This window comes from Chelonoidis abingdonii, chromosome 2, assembly GCF_003597395.2.
Source record: "Chelonoidis abingdonii isolate Lonesome George chromosome 2, CheloAbing_2.0, whole genome shotgun sequence".
NCBI lineage: Eukaryota > Metazoa > Chordata > Testudines > Testudinidae > Chelonoidis > Chelonoidis abingdonii.
The window spans coordinates 277,899,770-277,923,810 of NC_133770.1; the positions used below are offsets into that span (position 1 = coordinate 277,899,770).

Sequence of the window (24,041 nt, forward strand, 5' to 3'; positions counted from 1 at the left end):
AAACAGTTTTTAAATAGCATAAATGCTCAACTAGTTCTAGAAACCCAAACATCCAGCTCTGTCATTGCACTGCTCTTCTGTGGTGTTTCACTGACCAAGCATAGTGAAGTGTAAACAATGAACACTAATTCTGAAAAATCAATGGCAGGAGGGGAGAGGGCTGGTTTTAACTGCACATACAGGGGTGTAAGTCAGGAAGAGAGATGATTATAAATAAAGCCTATGGAGTTATGCAATAAAAAAAACCAACCTGAGGTCAGAAGCAGATGCATCCTTTTTAATTTAGTAGTGTTCCTTTAAAATAGATGTATTGTACCCATGGAAGGGATCTTTAAAAACTATTTCTGCTGTAGATAGGTGGCTTAAAATTGAAGTGTAGATTTGTTCACAGGCTGTTCCAATGTTTAATCACTGGTATGATAGGTGAGATTTGCTCTCGTGCTGTAGGGTGGCTACTTAGTACAGAAACCTAGCTGGATGCCGCCACATGGTGGCGCTCATGCATTTTGCCTGCTACCAGATTTTTTTTCTTGTGTTTAAAGAGAGCCAGATTCTGCTCCTTGAAGTGTCTTCAAATGAGCTCCAACTTCATTATGCTTGATTGCAGCTTCGTGTGCAATCCATAAACTGGGTTGATTTTTCTCCCCACCTTTACAAAGGCTTCGGGGATCTATTACTAGATCTGCCCATCTCCCTCTCCTTCTTCTGTATATCCCCCCACCCCAAGTAACTTAGTGACTGAAGTTAATGTTCAGTGTGATTCTCTGGTACAATGACTGCAACCCAGGGCACTGTCACATTAGTGCTCTAGAGTGCTCACATAATGTGGGGGCTTTTTTCTCAAATGGTACAAAATCTTAGCTATTGCACATCCCACAATGTAGCAGAATACAAAGAAATGACTGTAATAGAAGTCTATGTAGGTATAATAGAAAGTCTAAGGATATAACGAAAATAAAATCCCCACATTTCTGCATTTTCCCTTTGAATATTTTAAACATTTGCTATGCAATATGATTTTGAAAGGGAGTGAATTAAATAACTCCCTTCTGAAGCAATTATAGCTTAGTGAAAATATTCCTGCCCATAAAATGACTTATGCATGAGTCTGCAGGACCAATCCTGGGGCCCTAGGCAGACCATGACTAGGGTGTTTCAGGAGGCCTATTTGCCAAGTAGCTTGTCTAGATATGAATTATTACAAAGTGGGCCAAGAACATTTGGATTCCAAATAGTGCAGGAAACATTGTATTAGGAATGATGTATTAGGGCACTTAGAGTCTTGATTAGGCATCTTTTAAAATTATTTAAATCTACATAAGTAAGTAACTTTGGGGGAAGGAAATGTAAATTGAAAGGAAACAAACCCCAAAGGAAGAGGCATCATGTAATTGACACAAGGAAAGCTACAGCACCCTGAAAAAAATATGGTTGCTTGAGCTCCACTCCGAAAATGTACTTTTAATCCCATTCCCCCAACAGCACCTAAAGTTTCCTTTAAATGAAAAGGCTAAATTATCTTTAGTTCAGATTTCCAGTATACACCTGGAATTGCACTAGTCCAGGGATTCATTCCCTGAAATCCTGAGTTGGAGCTGGCTGGGGAGGGGGTTGGTTGGATGTCAGTGACTCCTCAGGCCCCCCCGTCTGCTTTATAATTGGCTGCCTTGTTTCTCTACCCTTTCTTATCAGATCGTGCTGTGAAGGAACCAGCAGCTGGAGGGTGGAAAGAAACTTTTAGAGGCAGTTACACCCACATTAAAGAGTGAAAGAAGGAGTGTGTATTAGCAAAGAGTGATTCCTCCAGGCAAAGCTACACCTCCTCGCCAAGCAAGTAAACCACTCATGACTGCAAAGGTCTGTTTGATTTTTATTTTGTCACGCTTTTTTCCATGGGGCGGGGGAAGGTAATTTAAAAGCTGGTTAAAGTCTTGTACAATTACTAGGATAGCAACCCCAGCTATTCCTGATCATGATAATTATCTGCCACCTTCGGAATTCAACTTTTTGTTGGCCATAAGCAAAGGAGAAGCAGGCGAGAGTCAGTGATGGGTGGTGAATGTGACTGATTGCTGGCTTGCCAGCCAGGAGAGGAAGCTGTAGGCGAGTGGCGCGGGAAAGCCTTAGAAGAACGGGGGCTGAGATGCAAAAGAAAAATCCATAGAATCTTCTGCAAAACGTGGCATCCTGTATCAGTGTCTTGGCTCTCCCTGGGCTGCAGTTCCTCGCCGGCCGGGTGCACCAGCTCCCCGAGGCTGACTGGCACGACACACACTTTCCTGTCCCTCGTCCCCCCACGCCCGGGTGTGCGCTCGCAGTTCCTCGCTGGGGTTCGCCTGGACCAGAGGGGTGTCCCCTCGGGGTGTCTGATCTCCGCAGGGCGGTTACAGGAGATCAGAGGCTTTGCCAGCCCTCCCTCCCCCGCTCCTTTGCTGAGCTTCGCACAAGGACAAAAACACTCGCGCTCTCGGTCCCGTTTTCCAGTGTGCGGGGCAAGGGGCCGGAGCTTTGCAGAGAGGAGTTTGTACCCCGGAGCCATCCCTTCCACGGGGATCAGCAGCCTCTCCCGGGGGGCACTGCTGGGGGACGGCCTAGGCTCCAGAGAGTCCTCCCCGTCCCCCTCGAGCAGTGGGGTTACACGCGAACCGAGTCAGCCTGCAGACAGCAGGGCTCGTGGGAGGCAGGAAACCGCGAACTCCCAGACCACCTGAGCCCTCCGGCAGGAGCCAGGGGTAACGGGCTTGCTCCACGAGCCGCTCTGGGCGCAGTTACTTCCCCCGAGCCCTTGACCTCGCCGCAGCCTGCTCCTAGCAATACCAAGGATCGGGTCAAGCTCCCTTGCCCGTGCGCTGGGGGCAATGTTAACAGAGAAATCCGCCTTGTCTGTGGATTGATGGGGGGTTACATCATTTCCCAATAACAATCCCTGGTGCCTGCAGGCTACTGAAATCACCCTTTAGCTTCCCGGTACCTGCTCATCGAATCATAGACTATCAGGATTGGAAGGGATCTCAGGAGGTCATCTAGTCCAACTCCCTGCTTAAAGCAGGACCAACACCAGCTAAATCATCCCAGCCAGGGCTTTGTCAAGCCTGACCTTAAAAACCTCTAAGGAAGGAGATTCCACCACCTCCCTAGGTAACCCATTCCAGTGCAATGATTTCATATTGGGCCTGATCCCAACTGCCACACATTTCACATTCCCTTTTGTTTCACCTCTGGTTTTTAGCTAGGAGCTGGTAGTTCTTTATTATCCTCTAGTGATTTGCTGAGTGCCGACAGCATGCCCATTGCTGTATAAATCACAGAGCAAACTGTGTCCCAGGCTTGAGGAGTTTACAAGTTAAGGGCTTGTCTAAACACAGTTCGAGTACAGCTTTAACAACTGTCCAGTGTGGACACTGCTATGCTGGCACAGAGGTGCTTATGTTGCTATTTAGAAAAGCTGGACTTGCACAAGTCTATGGGCCCAGATCTAATGCATCAAAGGGTGCTGAGGGAGTTGGCTGATGTGATTGCAGAACCATTGGCCATTATCTTTGAAAATTCATGATGATCGGGGGAGGTCCCAGACAATTGGAAAATGGCAAATATAGTGCCCATATTTAAAAAAGGGAAGAAAGAGAACCCTGGGAACTACAGACCAGTCAGCCTCACTTCAGTCCCCAGCAAAATCATGGAGCAGGTCCCCAAGGAATCCATTTTGAAGCACTTGGAGGAGAGGAAAGTGATTAGGAACAGTCAACATGGATTCATCAAGGGCAAGTCATGCCTGACCAACCTGATAGCCTTATATGATGAGATAACTGGCTCTGTGGATATGGGGACAATGGTGGATATGATATATCTTGACTTTAGCAAAGCTTTTGATATGGTCTCCCACAGTATTCTGGCCACAAATTAAAAAAGTATGGATTGGATGAATGCACTATAAAATGGATAGAAAGCTGGCTAGATTGTCGGGCTCAATGGGTAGTGATCAACGGCTTGATGTCTAGTTGGCAGCCGGCATCAAGCGGAGTGCCCCAGGTGTCAGTCCTGTGGTTGGTTTTGTTCAATATATTTTTCAGTGATCTGGATGATGGGATTAATTGCACCCTCAGCAAGTTCGCAAATGACACTAAGGCCTTGGCTACACTGGTGCTTTACAGCGCTGCAACTTTCTCGCTCAGGGATGTGAAAAAAACACACCCCTGAGAGCAGCAAGTAACAGCGCTGTAAAGCGCCAGTGTAAACAGTGTCCCAGCGCTGGAAGCGCGGCTCCCAGCACTGCAAGCTAATCCCCACGGGGAGGTGGAGTACCTGCAGCACTGGGAGAGCTCTCTCCTAGCACTGGCGCCGCGACCACACTCGCACTTCAAAGCGCTGCCGCGGGAGCGCTCCCGCAGCAGCGCTTTGGAGTTTTGAGTGTAGCCAAGCCCTAAGATGAGGGGAGAGATCGGCAGGGCTGGAGGGTAGGGATAGGTTACAGAGTGACCTAGACAAATTGGAGGATTGGGCCAAAAGAAATCAGATGAGGTTCAACAAGGACAAGTGCTAAATCCTGCACTTAAGAAGGAAGAATCCCATGAACCGCTACAGGTTGGGGACCAACTGGCTAAGCAGCAGTTCTGCAGAAAAGGAACTGGGGATTACAGTGGATGAGAAGGTGGATATGAGTCAGCAATGTGCTCTCATTGCCAAGAAGGCCAATGGCATATTGGGCTGTATTAGTAGGAGTATTGCCAGCAGATCGAGGGAAGTGATTATTCCCCTCTATTCGGCACTGATGAGGCCACACCTGGAGTATTGCGTCCAGTTTTGGTCTCCCAACTACAGAAGGGATGTGGACAAACTGGAGAGAGTCCAGTGGAGGGCAACGAAAATGATTAGGGGGCTGGGGCACATGACTGATGAGGAGAGGCTGAGGGAACTGACCTTATTTAGTCTGCAGAAGAGAAGAATGAGGGGGGATTTAATAGCAGCCATCAACTACCTGAAGGGGAGTTCCAAAGAGGATGGAGCTCGGCTGTTCTCAGTGGTGCCAGATGACAGAACAAGAAGCAATAGACTCAAGTTGCAGTAGGGGAGGTCTAGGTTGGATATTCAGAAACACTATTTCACTAGGAGGATGGTGAAGCACTGGGATGGGTTACCTAGGGAGGTGGTGGAATCTCCATCGTTAGAGATTTTTAAGGCCTGGCTTGATAAAGCCTTGGCTGGGATGATTTAGTTGGTGATGGTCCTGCTTTGAGCACGGGGTTGGACTAGATGACCTCCTGAGGTCTCTTCCAACCCTAATATTCTGATTCTATGGTATTTGATGGAAATTATATCCATATAGGAACCTTTATACCAGCATAGCTCCATCCACACAATGGGGTTGTACTGCTTTAACTGTATCTGTTTCTAAACCAATACAGTTAAGTCAATATAAAAACTGTGTGTCACACTGCCCTAATAGTATGACCTTGCAAAGGCTATCAGGCATAGCATTCATTACCCACAATCCTTTTGAAGAAAGTGTTTGCAAGATTGGGATATATGAAGAGGACAAATCAAAGCTATGAAATTTGTCTAGACTAGAGGTTTTGGTCCTATTCTAACTAAAGTTAATTGATTGTCAATTAAATAACATGGTGGTCCAAAAAATATTTAGATATTTAGATAAGTTCTTATAGAACAGGTTCACCAATTGCTATTAGCAAAGATGGTTAGGGATGCAACTCCATGCTCTTACATCCCTAAGCCTCCAACTGCCAGAAAGATGACAGGGGATGGATCACTTAACAGTTACCCTGTTCTGGTCATTCCCTTTAAAGCAGCTGTCATTGGCAACTGTCGGAAGACAGACTATTGGGCTAGATGGACCATTGATCTGACGCAGGGTGGGTATTCTTATGTTCTTAGGTGTTGGCAAAGAGGAGGGAGTTGGGAAATGAAGAGGCATAGTAAAGAATGAGATCAAAGGTAGGCCACAGCACAACTGTGAGAATGAGGAGCTTTAAAGTGAAAGGAAATACAATTCAAAAGTTCCCAGGGCTTTTCCTGTGTACCTGGCTAGTGCATTGGAGTTCAATGCGCTGTCCAGAGCAGTCACAATGAAGCACTCTGGGATAGCTCCCGGAGGCCAACACCACCGATTTCCATCCACAGTACCCCAAATTCGACCCAGAAAGTTGGTTTTAGCACTACTCCCCTAGCTGGGAAGCAGTACAGAAGTTGATTTTAAGAACCCTTTAGGTTGATGGAACGGGATTGGTTGTGTGGACGCAGTCATTTTTAAATCGACCTAACGCGGCTAAATTCAACATAACCCTGTAGTGTAGACCAGGCCTATGAGGAGAGTGACTCACTCAGTACAGGTCACCAGGAAGTTTGTGTTTGTGGGTTTTTTATCAGTGGTACTATGGGGAGATTGTAGAGGAGTGAGGTGGGAAGCAGAGAGGAGGAAGTTGCAAAGCCGAACATATTGTGATACAGCATGGCCAGAGGGCAGCAGGAGAGGGTTAGAAGGGAGCCTTATTCCTTGTAAGGGGAAGAAAGTTTGCTATAGATTAACTAGAGCACCTGAAGCCAATTAGAGCACCTGCAGTCAGTCACATGATGAAACCCCCCTGCTTCAATCAGACAGTTTGGAGTAGTTGGAGCAGAAAGGATTGGTATTGGAGCAGAGAACAGTTTGGAGGAGTTAGAGCAGAGAGGATTGGTGCTGGAGCAGAGAACAGTTTGAAGGGAAGCAGAGGACAGTTTGGATAAGTGCTGTGGTGAGCTAAGAAGTCCAAAACTCTAGGTAAAGGGGCACCTGGCTTGTACAGAGAGAGGGCAGGCAGCCTCCCCACAAGCTGAAGGGCAGGAGAGGAAAGTAGCCCAGGGGAAGGAACCGTCAGTTCAAGTGATTTACCACTATCCTCAGGGCTCCTGGGCTGGGACCTGGAGTAGAGGGTGGGCCCAGGTCCCTCCCTCTCCACTCCCCTCCTCTAGGACACTAGTGGAGCAGTTAACATTCCACTGCAGGGGCAAGAAATGATGCCCTGAACCCCCTCCCCCCCCCCAAAAGAAGAGAAAGCGCAAGACCCACCATAATAGTGCCAGCAATTTGCCACAATATATACCAAAGTTGTTTCTAAATCTGTGCCTTTATAGATGTTGGATTAAACAATTAAATATAATCAGGAATTTGCTAATTTTTTTTCATTTATGAGAGGGATTATAATTATTCAACAATTGTAATAGTATAAATTGTTTATGGGCCAACTTCCGATGATGAATTCATATTGTTTCTTACATGTGTTTCAGAGCAAGTCTGTTCTAACCATGACGACGTTTTAAAATAAAAAGTGGCTGTACAAAAATGGTCTATTCCCAGTGTGTATTCTGAGCCATATCTACTTGCTTTAGTGACAATGATTTTCTACTCCAGTTATCAGATATTTGAGTGATAAAGGTGGTGTTAAAAACTTCAGTAGAATAGAGCTGGCTCAGTGGCCTCTGCAGGGCTATGGGAGAGTGAGCTGGATTGTGACTTCTCAGCAGAATTGTTACCTAAATTGACTGTGCAGTTTTTACCCCCTTACCACAGTGTGCAGAAGAGCACACGTCAATTAAACAGTAAATGCCCCCACAAGTGGGTTTCTGGCTGAGTTTGCAGGTCTGGCAATTAGGAAAATCCATCTGTTTACTTATAAACTGTGCAAATTTGTGAAGCCATTACAGACCATAAACATGTTACCCCATGATGCAATTGTTAGAGGAATCACTTTCAGAGTAGTGGATTCAAAGCAGATATTAAGTTGTAATTATTATTGTATTTGTGATCATAGAATCCCTGTTTCAGATACCTTGATACTGTGTCTGGGCAGCACTGGTCCATATTACATGGCCTGACATTCACAGGGATGCTCAGTTAGGATACCATTGTCTTTTATTTTTATTTTTTTTAAACCTCATTTTGGAATAAGAGAGGTTTTAGTTCGTCATTATAGCAGTCTCTGTTCGCAACACTCTCCCTGTCTTCTCCACAAAGGACACAAACTAGATTTCCAAAGGGGCTCAGCACCTGAAACTGGGGCACTTTCAAAAAAATTGTCCTCAGCTTTTAACTTCATGGCTCCAACCCTTTTCCTGACAAGATTTGGAGACTGGCTGTTCCTTTGTCAGAATGCAACTTTGAAGAGAGAAATAAATACTCAAATAATTCCTCAGCCTTTTCCAAGGAAAAGTGCTCTGCTAACCAGAGTTTGTGGGTGAAATCCTGGCCCCATTTGAAGTCAATGGCAAAACTGCCATTGATATGATGGAACCATGACTTGACCCTTCATTTTTCATTTGAGTGAATGTTCTAGGTTTACAGGTTTGATAAATATTTCTGTTCTGTATGTTTTCAGACTTGCTGATACTACGCATATCCAGGATGAAGATTTGTCGATACAAGATACAGAACTGGTTCCTGTTGGCTTTTTTAGTGGTCACAGTTCATCTCATCAGTCATGTTCAGGGTCAAGGTAACTGCTATATAAGACAGCAGTGCTTTTTCATTAGATCACTCTGATGTGCAGAAGTGCGTTTCCCCTTTTACATATGGAATAGCGTTTGCCCTTTGCTAAGGGGAGAGTCCAGCATTGTTTACATCAGTGGGAGTTTTGCCATTGACTTCAAAGAGTACATTATTGGGTCTAGCTCTTCCTGACTCATTTTCACACTTTCTCTGAACTGTTCGGTCTTAGGAGGAAGCTTCCTCTTATTTATCTGTATAGCTAAAATGTCTGAAAAATGAGTTATAGGGAAAAAGCTCAGTTCTGTTTACTTAAATGTAACTATAAAATATTGCTGTTACTACTTTCTAAGCAAATGAGTTTTGGGGGAATGATCATTCTGCAGTGGGACACTGAACTTGCATGGAATACATATTGCTGCTTTGCTAGAACTGTAGCTAATAACATCATTACATTATGTAGGGTGGCATGAGGCCCTGCTGCCCTGGGCTGCCAAGTGTCATGATTGTTCATGCACCCTTTTTTGTTTGCATTGTGTCTATATCTTATGTATTACTATTAAAAAATATACTGCTAGTGTTGCTAAATTTAAAAATGATCCTACGTGGTCTTGACAGTGGTGTCAAGTCTGTCCTGGTGTGTTTTCCTTCCAAACCAACCTTTGCTTTGAAAGCACAAAAAAACAGGACCAATTCTGCTCTTGGCTGTGCTCATGCAACCCCCTTGACTTCAGTTGAGGTTGCACAGGCATAACCGAGCAGAATTTGGCCCTCTCTTTTTCACTGAAAGAAGTGTTGGGTTGTATGTTTATGCATGAACATGGTCAGTGGATAGGCAGTGCCTAGATCTTCTATCTCCAGAGGATAGTTACAAGTAGAAATGGCTCTGAGGTCACGGGAAGAGCATGCTTAACGGATGCATATACTGCTACTGACATTACTCGCTCTGCAAATGGTCTTTGATGCTGACTGATGCTTGGGGGCAGGAGTGGTGGAAAAGCTCTAAAAGTTGAGGGGGGGCAATGGGCACTCAAACCATGGCCTCGTCCTCACACTGCCCCTTGTCTCCAAGCCTCTGACCTCACACTGACTCTTTTCCCTAAGCCTTCTCCCCCCTCGCTCGCTCCTCTCCACCCCTGCTCCCCAGTTGCTCACCCTTACAGCCATTAAAAAGTGGGAAAGCCATGGCCCCCAGCCCCTCCCATTCCAGCGCACCTGCTTGGGGGACCATGACCCCTGGGGGCTATGGAACATCATTTGGTGCACTAACCACACTTCCCAGAGTGTGGGGAATGCTAGCTGTAGTATTTATTGTAGAGGAAAGAGGTTCACTGTGCCTTTCTTCTACCTCTGTGCACCTATTCTAAACAGAAACTTAGCCTCCAAATGCTTGTGACTTAATGAGTCAAAGTGAAGCATATGATTATACATATGTTTGTATATCTTACGCTTGATACATATGTGACATTCCGCTCAGGACTCCCAGAACTGTAAGTCACTGTGTTACTCTTCTGTCTCAGCAAGTTGAGAACTTTTCTGCTGCTAAGATGTGTGTCAGCTCCCTGACACTCCAGCCTCTCTGCATTGCCAGCAAACTCCTCGAGACTCTGCCAGTCTAAACCTTGTCTGCAGGCAACCATCAGTGAAGCCCAGAAACAACTCACTGCAGTGTCCAGTCCCTCTCACTGGGCACTCACAGAAATTATTAAGTTCACTTCCTTCCAAGAGACAGTGCACACACCAGGCTTTTAGGTTAGCTGAAGACTCACACTTCACTTTAATAGAACAGCACTTAGATACTTTATAGTAAAACTAAGAATAAGTTTATTAACAAAGAACAGAGATTTAAGTGATCTTGCACAAGAGAAAAAAACAGGTTTGGTTACAAACAAAACAAAACATACTATCTAGTGACTAAAACTTAATTTTAGCTTGTTACAATTTTTGCCTGTGTAGTTTGCTTATTTACTTCAAGTTAACAGTATCTCTAGCCCTTCTGGCCCAGAGATCCAACTTTCTCAGGATCACCAGGTGCTTTTTCCCATGTCCGCTAAGCAGTGGAGAACTAAAATGTCATTTTGTTCTCCTTATGTTATCCAAAGTCCATTGTGACTTCCATGAGCCAGGAAGGCTTTCTAGGGTGCACATTCTGTCCCCAGAGCAATTGCTAAACTGTCTTCTCCCCTCACTTGTTAACTTGATGGCTTTGTTTACCTTATATATAAATGTACTTTTATTGTCCTCTGCCTGCAGTCAAGTCAATCAGACAAGTAAATCCACATTCCTTTGTCTAGCGCAGGCTGGGATTATACACTGCCTCCCAAACACATTTTAAGAACATATCTCCAGCACATTCATGTAACTCTTTGTACACAACCCATACATCTATCACACAATGATTTTTGGGACCAGTGTGTCACCAAGTTTTATAAGACACCATACTTGATTACACTTTTTTTATAGTGCAGTAATATTGTATACAGTCAGTTGGTTCAGTTCCTTATTTTTGAGGGTCCAGACCCCCTGCTCTCCCTGTGGGGAGTCTGGACCTGATTGTCATGACATATGGTTCAGATTTTCAAAGCTGTTTTGGGGATTCAGACACATCTAAAAGTAATTTCAGTGGAAGGTGTGTTTAAATTCCCTAAATTGCTTTGAAAATCAAACACTTAAAAAAATTATTTAATCAGTCACATGTTAGCAGTGGACACAAATTGCACACTAAAATCAAGTGCAGGTCTCCGAAAATGTAGGCCACACCATCATATTATTGAATAATGGAGTGTGTGGATCCATAGCCTGTGGAATACAAGTTGGGAATATTCTTTTGCTGCATTTAAAGCAGTAACATGTCCTCTGAATCCCTCCTTTTGACCTTTGTTGTCAAAGTTTTTCCTTTTTCCTCTTGCAATAAACTGTTTACTTCCTCCTCCTTGTAAAAAGTGGCTAACTATAAATGATATAGTATGTTTCAGTGATTAAAGAAATAATACATTGTAACAAGGTGCAGGAAGAATAGGGGTTAGTTCCAGTGTGCACAAGCGCTTTGGGGAATTACTGCAAATTGATTCCTTAGGAGAAAAAGAGAATATGTTTGGGAAGGTCTGGTTTCACATTTGAGGTTTTATCCCAGTCCTATGATCCCTTTTCCACACACTAATTTACAGTACTTTCTTGTTATGAATGTTATTCTTTGAGAAACAGACCTTGCTGAGTGAGATTGTTTTCTGCTGAGTCATTCCACCATCTTGCTCATGAATTATCCAATTATTATTATTTGTTGGTCATTGATAATTTAAAATGTAACTTTCAGATTTTAATGTTTTCATCCTTTTCATTTGTTGAGCTCTCAGTTTGATGTGATGCATTTACTAGCTGCCTTCCAAATCCTTTACTATCCCTCTGCTTTCACTCAATATTTAATTACTCTCTCACATTTAGTTTGAACATTTTTTCCCCTTGTTCAACATATAAAGTTACTTTAAAAATATTTGAGCTTCTTGTCCAGCCTATTAAAAGGTTTACTCTCCGCAAAACAACCCTGGCTAATAAACCATCACAACTTAGGAAAATGTGTCTGCTCTAGCTAGAGTTCCCATTTATCCATTCAATAATTGGGGTGTTAATTTAAGAATTTGCTTTTACATGTACAAGATGGTGATTGTACTTCATGTTGTGAGAATTTCCATAAGTTGCTAATGTATATGCTAGATAATTTTGGTGGAATATCAATTTGTTCAGTTTAATCAAGTGCGACTAGTATTGCCAACTTTACACAGTTTGACAGCTATGTCCCTGAGAATGTATGTCCTCCTTTTAGAATACTGAGTATTTCAAAGCATTGTTTTCCTGCTTGTCCTCAAGAATAATGTATTTGGAGCACTAACTAAAATAACTGACTTCTATGTAGCTGCATAAACCAAGGCCTTGAACTTGTCCTTAGTGTCTTTTTGGGTGATTGCTTTAATGTTGCTGACGGCCATTCATTTGCTCATCTCTGTAAAACCTCTTAACAAGCTCTCGCTACTGACTCAGTTTGTATTCATTTTTCTTTCTTTCTGCAAGAAGTGAAATTTTGTTCCACAGACAATAAAGGTCCTCAGAAATAAAGATTTCCTCTTCAGGTTGGTGACCATGTAGTAATTCCCATCAATATTTTGTTGTGTTTGTCCAAGTGTTAGATTTAACTTCCTTAGTTATATGTACTTCTCTGTGCCAGAACACTAGTCTTTGCATAACTAAGACATAGTTAAATATCTGTTTTGTGAACAACTCTTCTTTTCTCCCTATGATTAATTGCTGGCTGGAAATGTCCTCCCCCCATTTAGACACAAAAATGAATAAGTGGTTAGCAAAGATCAGCTAGTTATGTAAAGATTATTCTGGCACAAGTCTTGTAGTCTATCATATTTTAGCTGTATAGTAAGCACAAACACCTTTGGTGGTTATGTCCTTCTTTGCTTGTTATTGTCAGATGTGTCTGGTTTTATAGAAGCTCCAAAAGTTTACCTGATTTGGTGATGGCTAATTACAAGTAGGTCAGAGCTCCACTGCTTTGTTAGAAAGTGCTCTTTTAATCCTTAGATCACACATGGGAGAAAAGGGGGCTTCGGAGCTCGTTTTCCCTTGCGATGGTATAGGACACACTTGGTTGGCATTTGTATTCTTGGTGCTTAGCCACTGAATCCCTGTGAATCTTACAGCTGTTTTCCCAAAGATTATTTACTGTTGCTTAGAAAAAGTAAATAATTGGAATTACATATTTTCATGAACTGGTAGTCATGATTCATCACTCTAGGTTCATTCAGCGCTGACTGAGTCTGTCCTTGAGCTATGCGTAACTCATTATCAATCTTAAGAATGAATTAAAGACTGTAATCCATACCTACAGCCTTTCTGGCTTTTAAAACTTTTACCACAGCTTCCGTTATTTTATTACAATTACAGTATGCTGAATGTTCTTGCAGTATCTTGCCTAGCACAATATTTCATATTTGATCTTTTAGTCACAAAACAGCAAGGGCCAAATTTTCAAAGTTGTATGTGTGAAAGGATACTTTTATGTGCTCATTCTTCTGTATCTATTAATGCCTATTTTCTAAAGCCCCATTGGGGTGGATAGACAGTTCGGAGATTAGGCCTGTCCAGATCATGTCCACTGTCTGCAAGCACATAGTTTGTACGCATGCTCATTGCAGAGATTTTGAAAAGTGTCTGCATTGTGCCAGGTTGTTTTGACACTCATTGTCTCTGTGCCCCTCGCTTCCCACTCTCCCTCTGATTTTCTCTCCCTTGAACTCCACTGTCCTGAGAGCAGCTGTGATGTCACTAAGCTGGTCTTGGATCTTCTACATTCCCTTGCCGCCTCTGGCTCTTTAGGCTGGAGAATAACCGAGGCTGGTGTACTCTGCTAGAATAGGCCCCTCTAACTAATAAGCTGAATATAACTTTATAGCAGGAAATGAAGTGTTACCATTAAACTTTGGTTAAGATTTTGATAACTTCTAACATTGTAGTGTTGTTAACATTGAGAAACAGTTGAACCAACAAACAAAACCAACATAGAAATATTAGCTGACTTTTTTCTTTTCTCAGCTCTTACAGAAACAAATAGGCAAAAAACCCTACTCGATGATACAACCATGAACCACAAAAAATGCTTGGCCAGATCCTCAGCTGGTATAAATTGCCACAGCTCCATTGACTGAAACGGGAGAACTAGTGAGACCTGAGGAAGTGTCTTGGCAGCCTCTTCTCTCTATGGGCTCTGGCACTCGTCACGCCTGTCTGTTGATCTTACTGAGAAACAACACAGGAGAAGATAAATATTAGCTCATCATATAAATTGGGACCAGAAACCACATGTTTTGGCCAACAACTACTAAAAAAATGACTAAAACATTATTAAACTTCTTAAAAGATAATAGAAAGAAATGGCACATGCTATCTTTAAGTCATGGTGTTTGCTGTGCCATAGCCTGGGCCTTCAGGTCTAGAAACTATTTGTTCAGTGGCAGGAGGATGCCATATCCATCTGGAATTGTGAAGGCAGAGGCCGTTGGGATGTATCCTCAATTTTATAGGCAGGACAGAACCAATCATTGGAATAAACCATTTGGACTACTTCAGCTTGGTAGCAGGTACCTTTGCCCTTGAGCTAGCAAAATGCTTCTTCCTCTTGCTGAGACTATGTGCACACCTAGAAAATTAAGTCAACCTAAGTTACGCTGACATACAGCCACTGCAGTAATTAAATTACTTTTGCATGTCCACACTATGTTCCTTGTATCAGTGGTGTGCGTCCTCACCAGGAGCGCTTGCACCAATTTAACTGATAGGCACTACACCTCTCATGGAGGTGGAGTTATTAAGTCGGTGTAGCAGGTGAGTTATATCGGCGGGAGTGACATTTTAGTGTAGACACTTACAGGGTTAGGTCAGTGTAAGCTGCCTTGCATTGACCTAACTCTGTAGTGTAGACAAGGGCTGATTCTCCTGTACTGTTACCTTTCCTAAGTGCCTGGTAGGACAATTTTCATAAATAGCACATCATTCAGGCTGTACATACAGGGCTGGGTAACCACAACTCATTACAGGACCGTTGCATATGCCAGTGGTCATCAACTGGTCATTTGCAATCCTCGGGGATCTCCCAGTTAATCACGGTCTCCCTAAGACAGGCTCCCTGTGTACCCTGACTCCCCGCTGCTCCCGTAAGCGACCAGTGCGGCCCCAGGGGAAGTAGGGGTCTCTCTCCATGCGCTGCTTCTACCTGCAAGCACCACCCCTGCAGCTCCCATTGGCCAGGAATGGGAAGCTGTGGCCAATGGGAGCTGCGGGTGCAGTGCTTGCAGAGAAGGGCAGTGCGTGGAGTCATGTGCCACCGTCCCCAGGGGCTGCACGGGCATGTTGGCTCTGCCGGGAGCGTGGGGACTGGGTAGGCAGTGAGCCTGCTTTAGCGGCAGCCATTCTGCGCTGCCAGCTGGGAGCCGCTGAAGGTAAGTGATGCCTGGCATGAGGCTGATCATGGAGCTAGCACCATGAACCCTCTCCTGCACCCTGAACCCCAGCCCTGACCCCCCTCCCAGACCCAGCACCCTTCACTGCCTCCTGCACCCCAACACTCTGCCCTAGTCTGGAGCCCCCTCCTGCACCCAAACTCCCTCCCAGAGCTTGCACCCCTCACTCTCTCCTACACTGTGCCCCAGACTCAGCCCACAGCCCCATCCCAGACACTGTGAACCCCTCAGCCCCAGCCCAGGGTCCACATCCCTTCCCTAATCTCAGCCCCCTGCCCTAGCCTGGTGAAAGTGAGTGAGGGTGGTCAAGAGCAAGTGATGGAGAGAGGGGGGATGGAGTGAGTGGGGTGGGGTTTTGGGGAAGGGGTGGAGCCTCAGAAAAGGGGAAGGGTAGATCCTGTGTTGCCCTTAAATTCAAAAAGTGATCTTGGGCGTAAAAAGGTTGGAGACCCCTGGCATATGCTAATAAGACATTAGAGTAAGCTAGTGAACCAGTATGGTACACTGTGTGCTTTGGGGCATGCCGCAGCACTTAGAGGAAAGCAGTCCAGGCATGCAGCTGCCTTGCTGAGTCAAGTGGGGAGCTCGTGATACTCCTTCCCATCCTCCCTCTACTTCAGCCACCTCCGCTCCTCTGGTCACCTCAGAGCACACAGGTCTGGAATTTCTGCTTGTTCCTGGGCACCTAAAATGCTACCTGCCCCTTTCTCCCACAATCCCTTCATGTTTCCATTCTTTCCCCCTGTTCCTATTTTGAACTATAGTTGATGATCCAGGAGTCAGTAGAGGCTGGCTTCATCTACAGTGCCTGTATTGCCTTTGCCTGAACCTTGGTTAGCCTGTATACATCTAAGTTAGCTGTGGAGTGGCCCAGGACAATTCTGGTTTCTGATAGGGATGAATGGGCATTAACTACTGAGGCCATGCCCATGACCCAATCAGTTTGCATGCTCCATTTTTGCAGCTCTGCACACACCCACCCACCATCCCTTTTGAAAATTGTGCTATTTCCTGTCCCCTGTTTGCAGCCTAAAATAAACAGGTAAGAAAGACATTTGTGCACACACAAGCCTTTGAAAATTTGGCCCTGAGTGACTTAAATAAAAAACCCATGATATTTGGCATAAGAGCTAGGAAAGGCATGTTGTCAAATAAGAAGGAAGATCAATTTTAGCTCCTATACGTTAACAAAGAGCATTTTGTATAACCAGCTTTGCTTGCTAAACTAGCATCTTAACATCTAACACCATTTGTCTTTGTCTTTTATAAGGTCAGTAGTTTGGGTTCCCCCCCCTCATAAATCTAAAGATTATGTCACTGGGGGAAATAAGGCACCATGGGGATTAATGTTATTTTACAAACTAATAGGCTGATTTATGTGACATTTAGAATAACTTGCATCCTTTGTGTTGTCAGACTTGTGTGTATGTTTGCCTGTGTATTTTCCTTAACCTTTATTTAAAAATTAATTAAACTTTTTTACTGTAAAGTAAGGTCTCTTTATTTTTTCCTTACAGTTGCTCCACCAACAAGACTAAGATATAATTTAGTCACTCATGACAGTGTACAGATTTCATGGAAAGCCCCTAAAGGGAAATTTACTGGATTTAAGCTTCTTGTTACTCCAAGTTCAGGTAAAAATATTTACATTTGTCTATAAACATGTTTGCTTCATTTAGGTCCAGTGATAATGCTGTCATGGTGAACTGGAGGAAAGCAGCCTCCTATTGCTTGAGGGCTGATCTCACTCCACATAACTCTGAACAACCAGGAGCTCTGGCTGTCCAGCAGGAGAGAGATTGATCCAACTTGCCACACTGCAGCTGGAGGCCAATGTGAATACAGATGTCTGGGGTGTCCATGGGGTGGAGTCAACTGACAGATACTTCTTGTGCTTCATCATCCGTAGTGGGCTCCACCTCTGGTCCTGTCCCTGTGAGCATCCCCTCCTCTGTCCTTCTTGCCGTATACAGGGAAATAGTAAGTGCCCAAAAAGAGTCAGTAAACGAAGTTTTGTGAATGTCCATGGGAATTTTGGTCAGTTAGAACAAGGGAAGTGAATAAGAGGCAGAGGGGCAGGTCCTTAGCTGGCATAATTTTTTTTTATAGCTCCATTGTCAATGCAACTAAGAGTTCAGAATACACTAGTTCAGAATCTTCTCCAGACTGCATAATGTTTTAGTCATCCTTAATACAGCCCTTATCCTACAGTCACTCTCTCCTCAGAGGAGGTATGTTTTTAAACTGTGCTGCTCAAGACACCTGAAACAAATTTTTGCAATATATCCACATTATTATTCCCAGTACCAAGAGAACTAAACTATAGCTTAGTTATTTTAGAATAACTATCACATATAGACTATAATGTATTAATCTGAAATTTATAAATGTGAGGTCTACAAATTGCATTTGCACTTTGTTGTTTCATTATATATAATCTACTTTGAAGAATAAAATGTAGTTTACAGACTGGACAGTGATGTATTTAAAAGAACAGCTGTAGCAATTTCTTGATGAGAAAGCAATAGATTCCTTTTTCCTCCCTATATTTTACTGTTGCTCTGGCTTGTGCCTGGCAGGCTTTTCAACCTTAAGATGAGCAGACATGTGACATATAAAAGCAATCAAAATGTGCCAAAACCCACAGACCAACAAAAGTTACAACAATATGTGACAAGAAGCAGTTAAATCAGCTATTGTGCTAAAAGCTATTAAATTGCAAAAGGAATGAATAACTGCTGAGTCAGACGTGCAAAAGGAAAAAGAGTGTAATCAGTTTTGATAGCATGAATGTGGTATGCTTTGGTAGTCAGCTGATGGTCTCCAATAAATGTTAATCCTCAAAGTAATTTGCAACATAGATAGTTTGTACATTCAATGAGAGCAGTGGTAGGTTAGGGCCCAGTCTAGTAGTAACATGCGAAAGGTGGAGAAAGGAGTGTGTGTTGAGCACTGGTGGGCAGTGCTGAGTAGGATACACTGCTGGTGCCTCTTGCCCTACTGCCCACCACCCTGCACTCAAAGCCTGCATATGGGTTGGGGCAGGAGTAGTGAAATGCACAAAATGCAGCTGCTGAGCCCTTGCTAGTGGTTATTGGATCACGCTTGTGAAAAGTTATTAGGCCACGCCCTTCCTCTGCCTAATAACTAAAACAAACTCCTTTAATAGGTCCTTCAGGGACTGTTACCTAAGTATTTTAAAAAGTTAGAAATTCACCCCCAGCCGCTTGCACCCTGCCACTGATTATGGGAGACTCAGAAATGCCAGATAAGTGTTCACGGTTCAGTCATGCTGAAAATTGCTTTTTAGGTTTTGACTTTATGGACTGCTCCCTCCCCACAATTACCTACCTAGCTGTGTCACAGCTGGTGTCCCCTTTGTAGCTCTTCCCACCTCATTCCTAGTGTCTCGGATCATGGGTCCGATGCTCATTGGTTTGTATCTGTTTGCACTGTGATCCATTTCTCTGCTGAGTTAATCCTATGCAAGACTGTCTCTCCTCTTAAAGCCTTTTCTAATTCCCATTCCTTTAAGCGAGGGCACTTGAAAACTACCCTGACTCTTGCTACAGCTAGTTCCTATGCCTTGACAGTCCTGTTGCAGCAAAACCCTTTTAGAGCTGCTGGCCCCTTGAAGTGTGCTTGACCAGATTAACTTCCACATAGGATTTTTCTTATCTGCAGTTCTTCAGTTCTCTGCTCTAATAAACTGTCCCTTCCTGTTTCAGTTGCTCTGCTTTGGCCTCATATGAAGAACAGACCTGTAGCTGCCACTCATTACAAATTGCCTTTTCCCTGGTCTCCATGTGGGTGTTGGGGATCCAGGTACAGCAGGGTCAGTCTCCTAGCAACTCCTTGGGCACAGCTGAACTTGGCAGGGGCTGCCTGATTGACTGCACTTCCTGACTGGTAGAGAGCAGATTTAAACTCCGACTTGAGCCAGGAGCAGCTAGAACTCGATTGCTGCTCAATGCATCCCTTGCAGGGCCAGTGCAAGGATGTTTTGCACGCTAGGCGAAACTTCCACCTTGAGCCCTCCCACACTGGCAGCCCGCCCTAGGCACCCCCCTCCCACCCCAGCTCACCCTTGTCCGCCGCCTCCTCCCGAGGCATGGCGTCGGCTGCTTCACTTCTCCGGCTCTTCCCAGCTTTGCGGGCGCCAATCAGCTTAATGCCGCAAGCCGGGCGCCGACGGAAGTGAGCTCCACGACATGCTCAGGGAGGAGGCGGACAGGGGTTGATCTGGTGGGTTCCGGGAGGTTCCCCGCGTGTGCCGCGCCCCCCCCCCTACTTGTTGCAGGCGGCCCTCCCCGCGCTCCCCTGCCGCAGCTCCCTCCCCCTAAATGCCAGCAGCAACCGGGGCGGACGAAGATCTGGCCACCACGGTTACTACCAAACAAAATGATGCCCCCCAAATGCCAGTGCCCATGGCGCCCGCCTAGGTCACCTGAATGCTTGCACCGGCCCCGATCCCATGCCACAGCTGTGCTTGAGATCCTGCTTCCTGCACCTGCTCCCGTCCAGCCCGTGCCTGCTCCTACCCATGCTGTTCTTGTGCCTGTTCCAGTTCCTGCCCTTCTCATCCTCAACACCCCTGGCTCTACTTCCTGACTACATCTCCAACTCACCCATTGGCTCTTCCATTTGGTTTCTGACCCATGGCTCTGGTCTCAACTACACCCACAGAGCCCTTATTCTTGACTCCGGCTTGACTCTGCTCTAATCTCCTGGCCACCCTCATGGTTCTGATCATTATGCATGACTGCCTACATCCCAGATGTGATCCTGACAGTGGGTTTGAGCTGGGCTTCCTGGCTGTCTTACTGGGCCTACTGGCATCTGCATTTCACTAGCACTGTCTTTCTGGCTTCAGCACTCTGGGACTGTCCCTGCTTGTGAATGCAGTCTCTCCTTCTCCAGGGAGATTCTTCCCACTCTCCAGGTTTCATGATGCTAGGCTAGTAGCTGCTTTCCTCCCAATAGTTCATTCTATTATCTGTGCCTCTCAGGGTCGCTGCAACACTTCTCCTCAGAGCTTCTGGGATGCTGCTGCTATCAGTTAGGCCTCCTGGCCATCTCCTTTCACTCCTAGTCAAGGTCTACTTCATGATGTCCTATTCCTGTAGCCTCTCATTTCACGGCACCATACCCAATTGGGGTTGAGTCTCTGGACTGCTTCCTGAACAGACTGATTCCCACAGAGGTATCTGCTAGTCAGATGGCTTAATTTCCTGGATGGCTTTCCAGTTCCTCTCCTGTGTCTCACTTTGTCCCTTCTCCAGGATCTCCATTTCATGTAGGCCTTTCCTTCATCAGTGTGTATGCGCGTGTGTGTGCGCGCTTGCGTGCATGCTTGCACATGTGTGTACATACCCAGGGTCTTACCCATTATTCTTGTTAGGTTTTGGAGAAGGTTTACACCCCATGAGACCATCCTTTTAAGGTCATAGTATGTCAGCCCACTTGGCTCCCTGCTTTTCTTGGGTTTTCTCTGGGTCATTCCAAAGGGACAAGGGTTTGGAACAGACAACAAGTGATGAGTGACTGGACTTTGGTCATTACCGTACTTAATGTAGCTTAAGTATACATTTAAGTGGTTTAAAATGTAGCAATTTACCTTATCATAGCATTCACTATTTATACTATGCTGCTGATCTTATTTCTCATTTTGTTTCCTTGCAGGTGGAAAAACCAATCAACTAACTCTTCAAAACAGTGCAACCAAAGCAATTGTTCAAGGTCTTATTCCAGATCAAAGCTATGTAGTTCAGATTATTACATACAATAAAGACCAAGAGAGCAAGCCAGCACAAGGGCAGTTCAGAAGTATGTATCTGTATGCACATATCATATCTCACATATAACACTGTCTTACCACATACCCCTTTAATTTATACATTTGCAATGTACTCAGGTACCACAGAGATGAGCATGTTATGAATACTTAGACCAATAGAGAACATAGAGCCAATTTCAGCCAGGTGTAAAAAGGTGCGAGTCTGTTGACTTCAGTGAAGTACATCTGGTAATACAAAGTCTGGCTTTATCAGACATCGTGCAAAAGATCTTAGTAGCAGGAATTCTAAACTAAAGGAAACGCTAATAGCCCAATGTTTTTAATTTTCTCCTTTCCCTTGTGAAAATACCCCATGACTCATAAAAAGGGAATTGTGAGTGGGAGGAAATGAATGGAATATCTTTTTTATTTCTTCCCTTTTTCATGGATTTCCAGTGTAATTCTTACAATGGGGTGAGGGAAGCTATGGGTAAGTCTTAAAACTTTGAACTTGTATTAGGCCAGATGCTCAGCTGGTGTAAGTCAGCATAGCTCTGTTTACTTGAATGGAGCTATGCCAGTTTACACCAATTGAGAATCTGGCCTAATATGTTCAGCACATGTACCTGCAAAACCCAAACAAATATATACAGAAAAAGATAAATGTGTTCTGTCTGAGGGTGTGTTTATTAGTTAGGTGTGCTTTCTGCCCTGATTTACACCACAGGCCTTATCTACTTTAGGAAATTAGGTCAGTATTGGGGGGAGAGGTAGCTCAGTGGTTTGAGCATTAGCCTGCTAAACCCAAGGTTGTGAGTTCAATCCTTGAAGGGGCTATTTGGGGAACTGGGGTAAAAATCTGGGGATTGGTCCCCCTTTGAGCAGGGAGTTGGATTAGATGACCTCCTGAGGTCCCTTCCAATTCTATGAGTATGACCATGTCTCTGAGGGGTGTGAAAGATCCACACTTCTAAGTGATGTAGTGAAACTGACCTACAATGACCGGTGCTGGATTGATGGCAGAATTCTCCTAGCTACCAACTCTCAGGGAGATGGAGTACCTATGCCAACAGGAGAACCTGTCCAGTGGCCTGGGTAGTGTCTTCACTGAAGTGCTACAGCAGTGTAGCTAAGGCATCCTAGAACTCAGTTAAAGACAGGCCAGGACAGATTTAGTCTATAGAACCAAAGACCAGATAGACTGCAGGTAGGGAAGTAATTTTTCCTGAATCCCCTTCCTACAAAACACCTTCTTTGAACATTTTTAACATCTGAGGGGATGCTTATACTTCAGGTTTCTAACTGTGTAATGGGTCTGCCAATCACAGCTCTAATTGCTGGACCACCCTCCTATCCCATCCAGCACATGATAATCAGTGCTGATTACTTGATGTAGAGGCCACGTCAAATCCTTCTAGGAATTCCCCAGTGCCTGTATTTATTATTTTAAATATCACTGGTTGCAAAACCCACAAAACCACATGTTACTTTAGCATTAAAGAAAAACCTATGGAATGGCTACTCAAACTTCTGAAGTATTAGCTGTGGTTGTTCGTAACTGGCTGTATTCCACAGGAAAAGCAGAGCTGGCAGCTTGATTTTAGAATGCAGGGGTTACATTATATTGAATATATTGTTTCTTTAGCTGCAATATGTTTTCATTGGCTGTAGTGAGACTTGGATCCCATTTGACAGTATAATGACTGCATGAATGAAACCAGATACAATGTGTATGCAAGTCCTTCCTTTTTTATGTTGTATTTTCATGGCTTTTTCTTCCCCCATGACAAAGTGATGACTAATTCTTGGGACTGTGGACGATTGAACTATTCCAGGGCACCTTTGGGGAGGGGAAGGAAAGGCCAGAGTAAAATCAAGAGGGACTAGCAGGACACTGGACACATCAGCATTTGAAACTCTGAGTTATAGCTAATGCACAAAGTCCCCCCCTTCCCCCCCGACACCTACAGAAATCTTAACAGCTTGCAGTAGTCTGTTATCCTTAGGATAATTTATATTTTCTTTTACATGACCATGCAATTCTTGTGTGATAGCTTACAAATCACAGTAGAATAAAAAACGTATAAAATAACTAAGGCCTTGTAATGGAGTTTTATCTTAAAGAGGTAGATTGGACAGATGCACTAATACATTCAATTTCCTCACCAAGCAAATATGTGAATGAATTTTGGTTTTGGCTTTTAAAGCTTTATAGAGGCAATATTTTTAACAATGTCTTCAACTCCATAGGTGTAGTCTCTGTAGAAGAATGACCAGCTCTTTGCCGGAATTACTTTGCTTTTTTGCCTTCTAGTGAGAATTCTCTCATTTTAGTGCTCTGTTCACCACCTGGAGATCAGTCTAGTGCGTGGACATCTTCAACAGCCACTGGAGTCACTGGCTATTAATGCCAAATCAGACCTTACCCAAGCAACGCTCACAACTGGCCAAATCATGAAGTCTTTTCTTCCTTCCCCCCCCTCCCCCCCGCTGTGGTAAACGTCTATCTCAAATCTGGACTTAGAGTTCAACATCTGAGTGTTTACTGTGAATCTCCCCCAAGCTTATACCCAGCTTGGATTTTACTTCGCTGCCACCAGATAAGATGTAGGCTCTTATCAGCCTGGGTTCCCCAAATTCCTTGGGGGGAACCCCCTCTCTGGCCTCCCCCACTTTCCCTGGGAGGACCCCCAAGACCCAGACCCCTGGGTCTCCCTATCTCAAACGGGAAAACAAGTTCCTCCCCCTTGTCTCCTCGTTATCTGCTCCCCCC

The 24,041-nt window shown here is 44.4% G+C and overlaps 1 protein-coding gene across 2 annotated transcripts in view; it reads left to right on the plus strand.

Annotated features, from left to right (window-relative positions):
- The first annotated feature begins 1,729 nt into the window (after positions 1-1,729).
- Positions 1,730-24,041, plus strand: part of COL14A1 (collagen type XIV alpha 1 chain) — a 180,650-nt gene continuing 158,338 nt past the window's right edge. For both annotated transcript variants that reach the window (XM_032777229.2, XM_032777230.2), the window contains exons 1-4: positions 1,730-1,857; positions 8,367-8,483; positions 17,010-17,126; positions 21,175-21,318. In XM_032777229.2, coding sequence (XP_032633120.1) covers positions 8,393-8,483; positions 17,010-17,126; positions 21,175-21,318 — 352 coding nt within the window. In that variant the 5' untranslated portion in view covers positions 1,730-1,857; positions 8,367-8,392. The remainder of the gene's footprint in view (positions 1,858-8,366; positions 8,484-17,009; positions 17,127-21,174; positions 21,319-24,041) is intronic.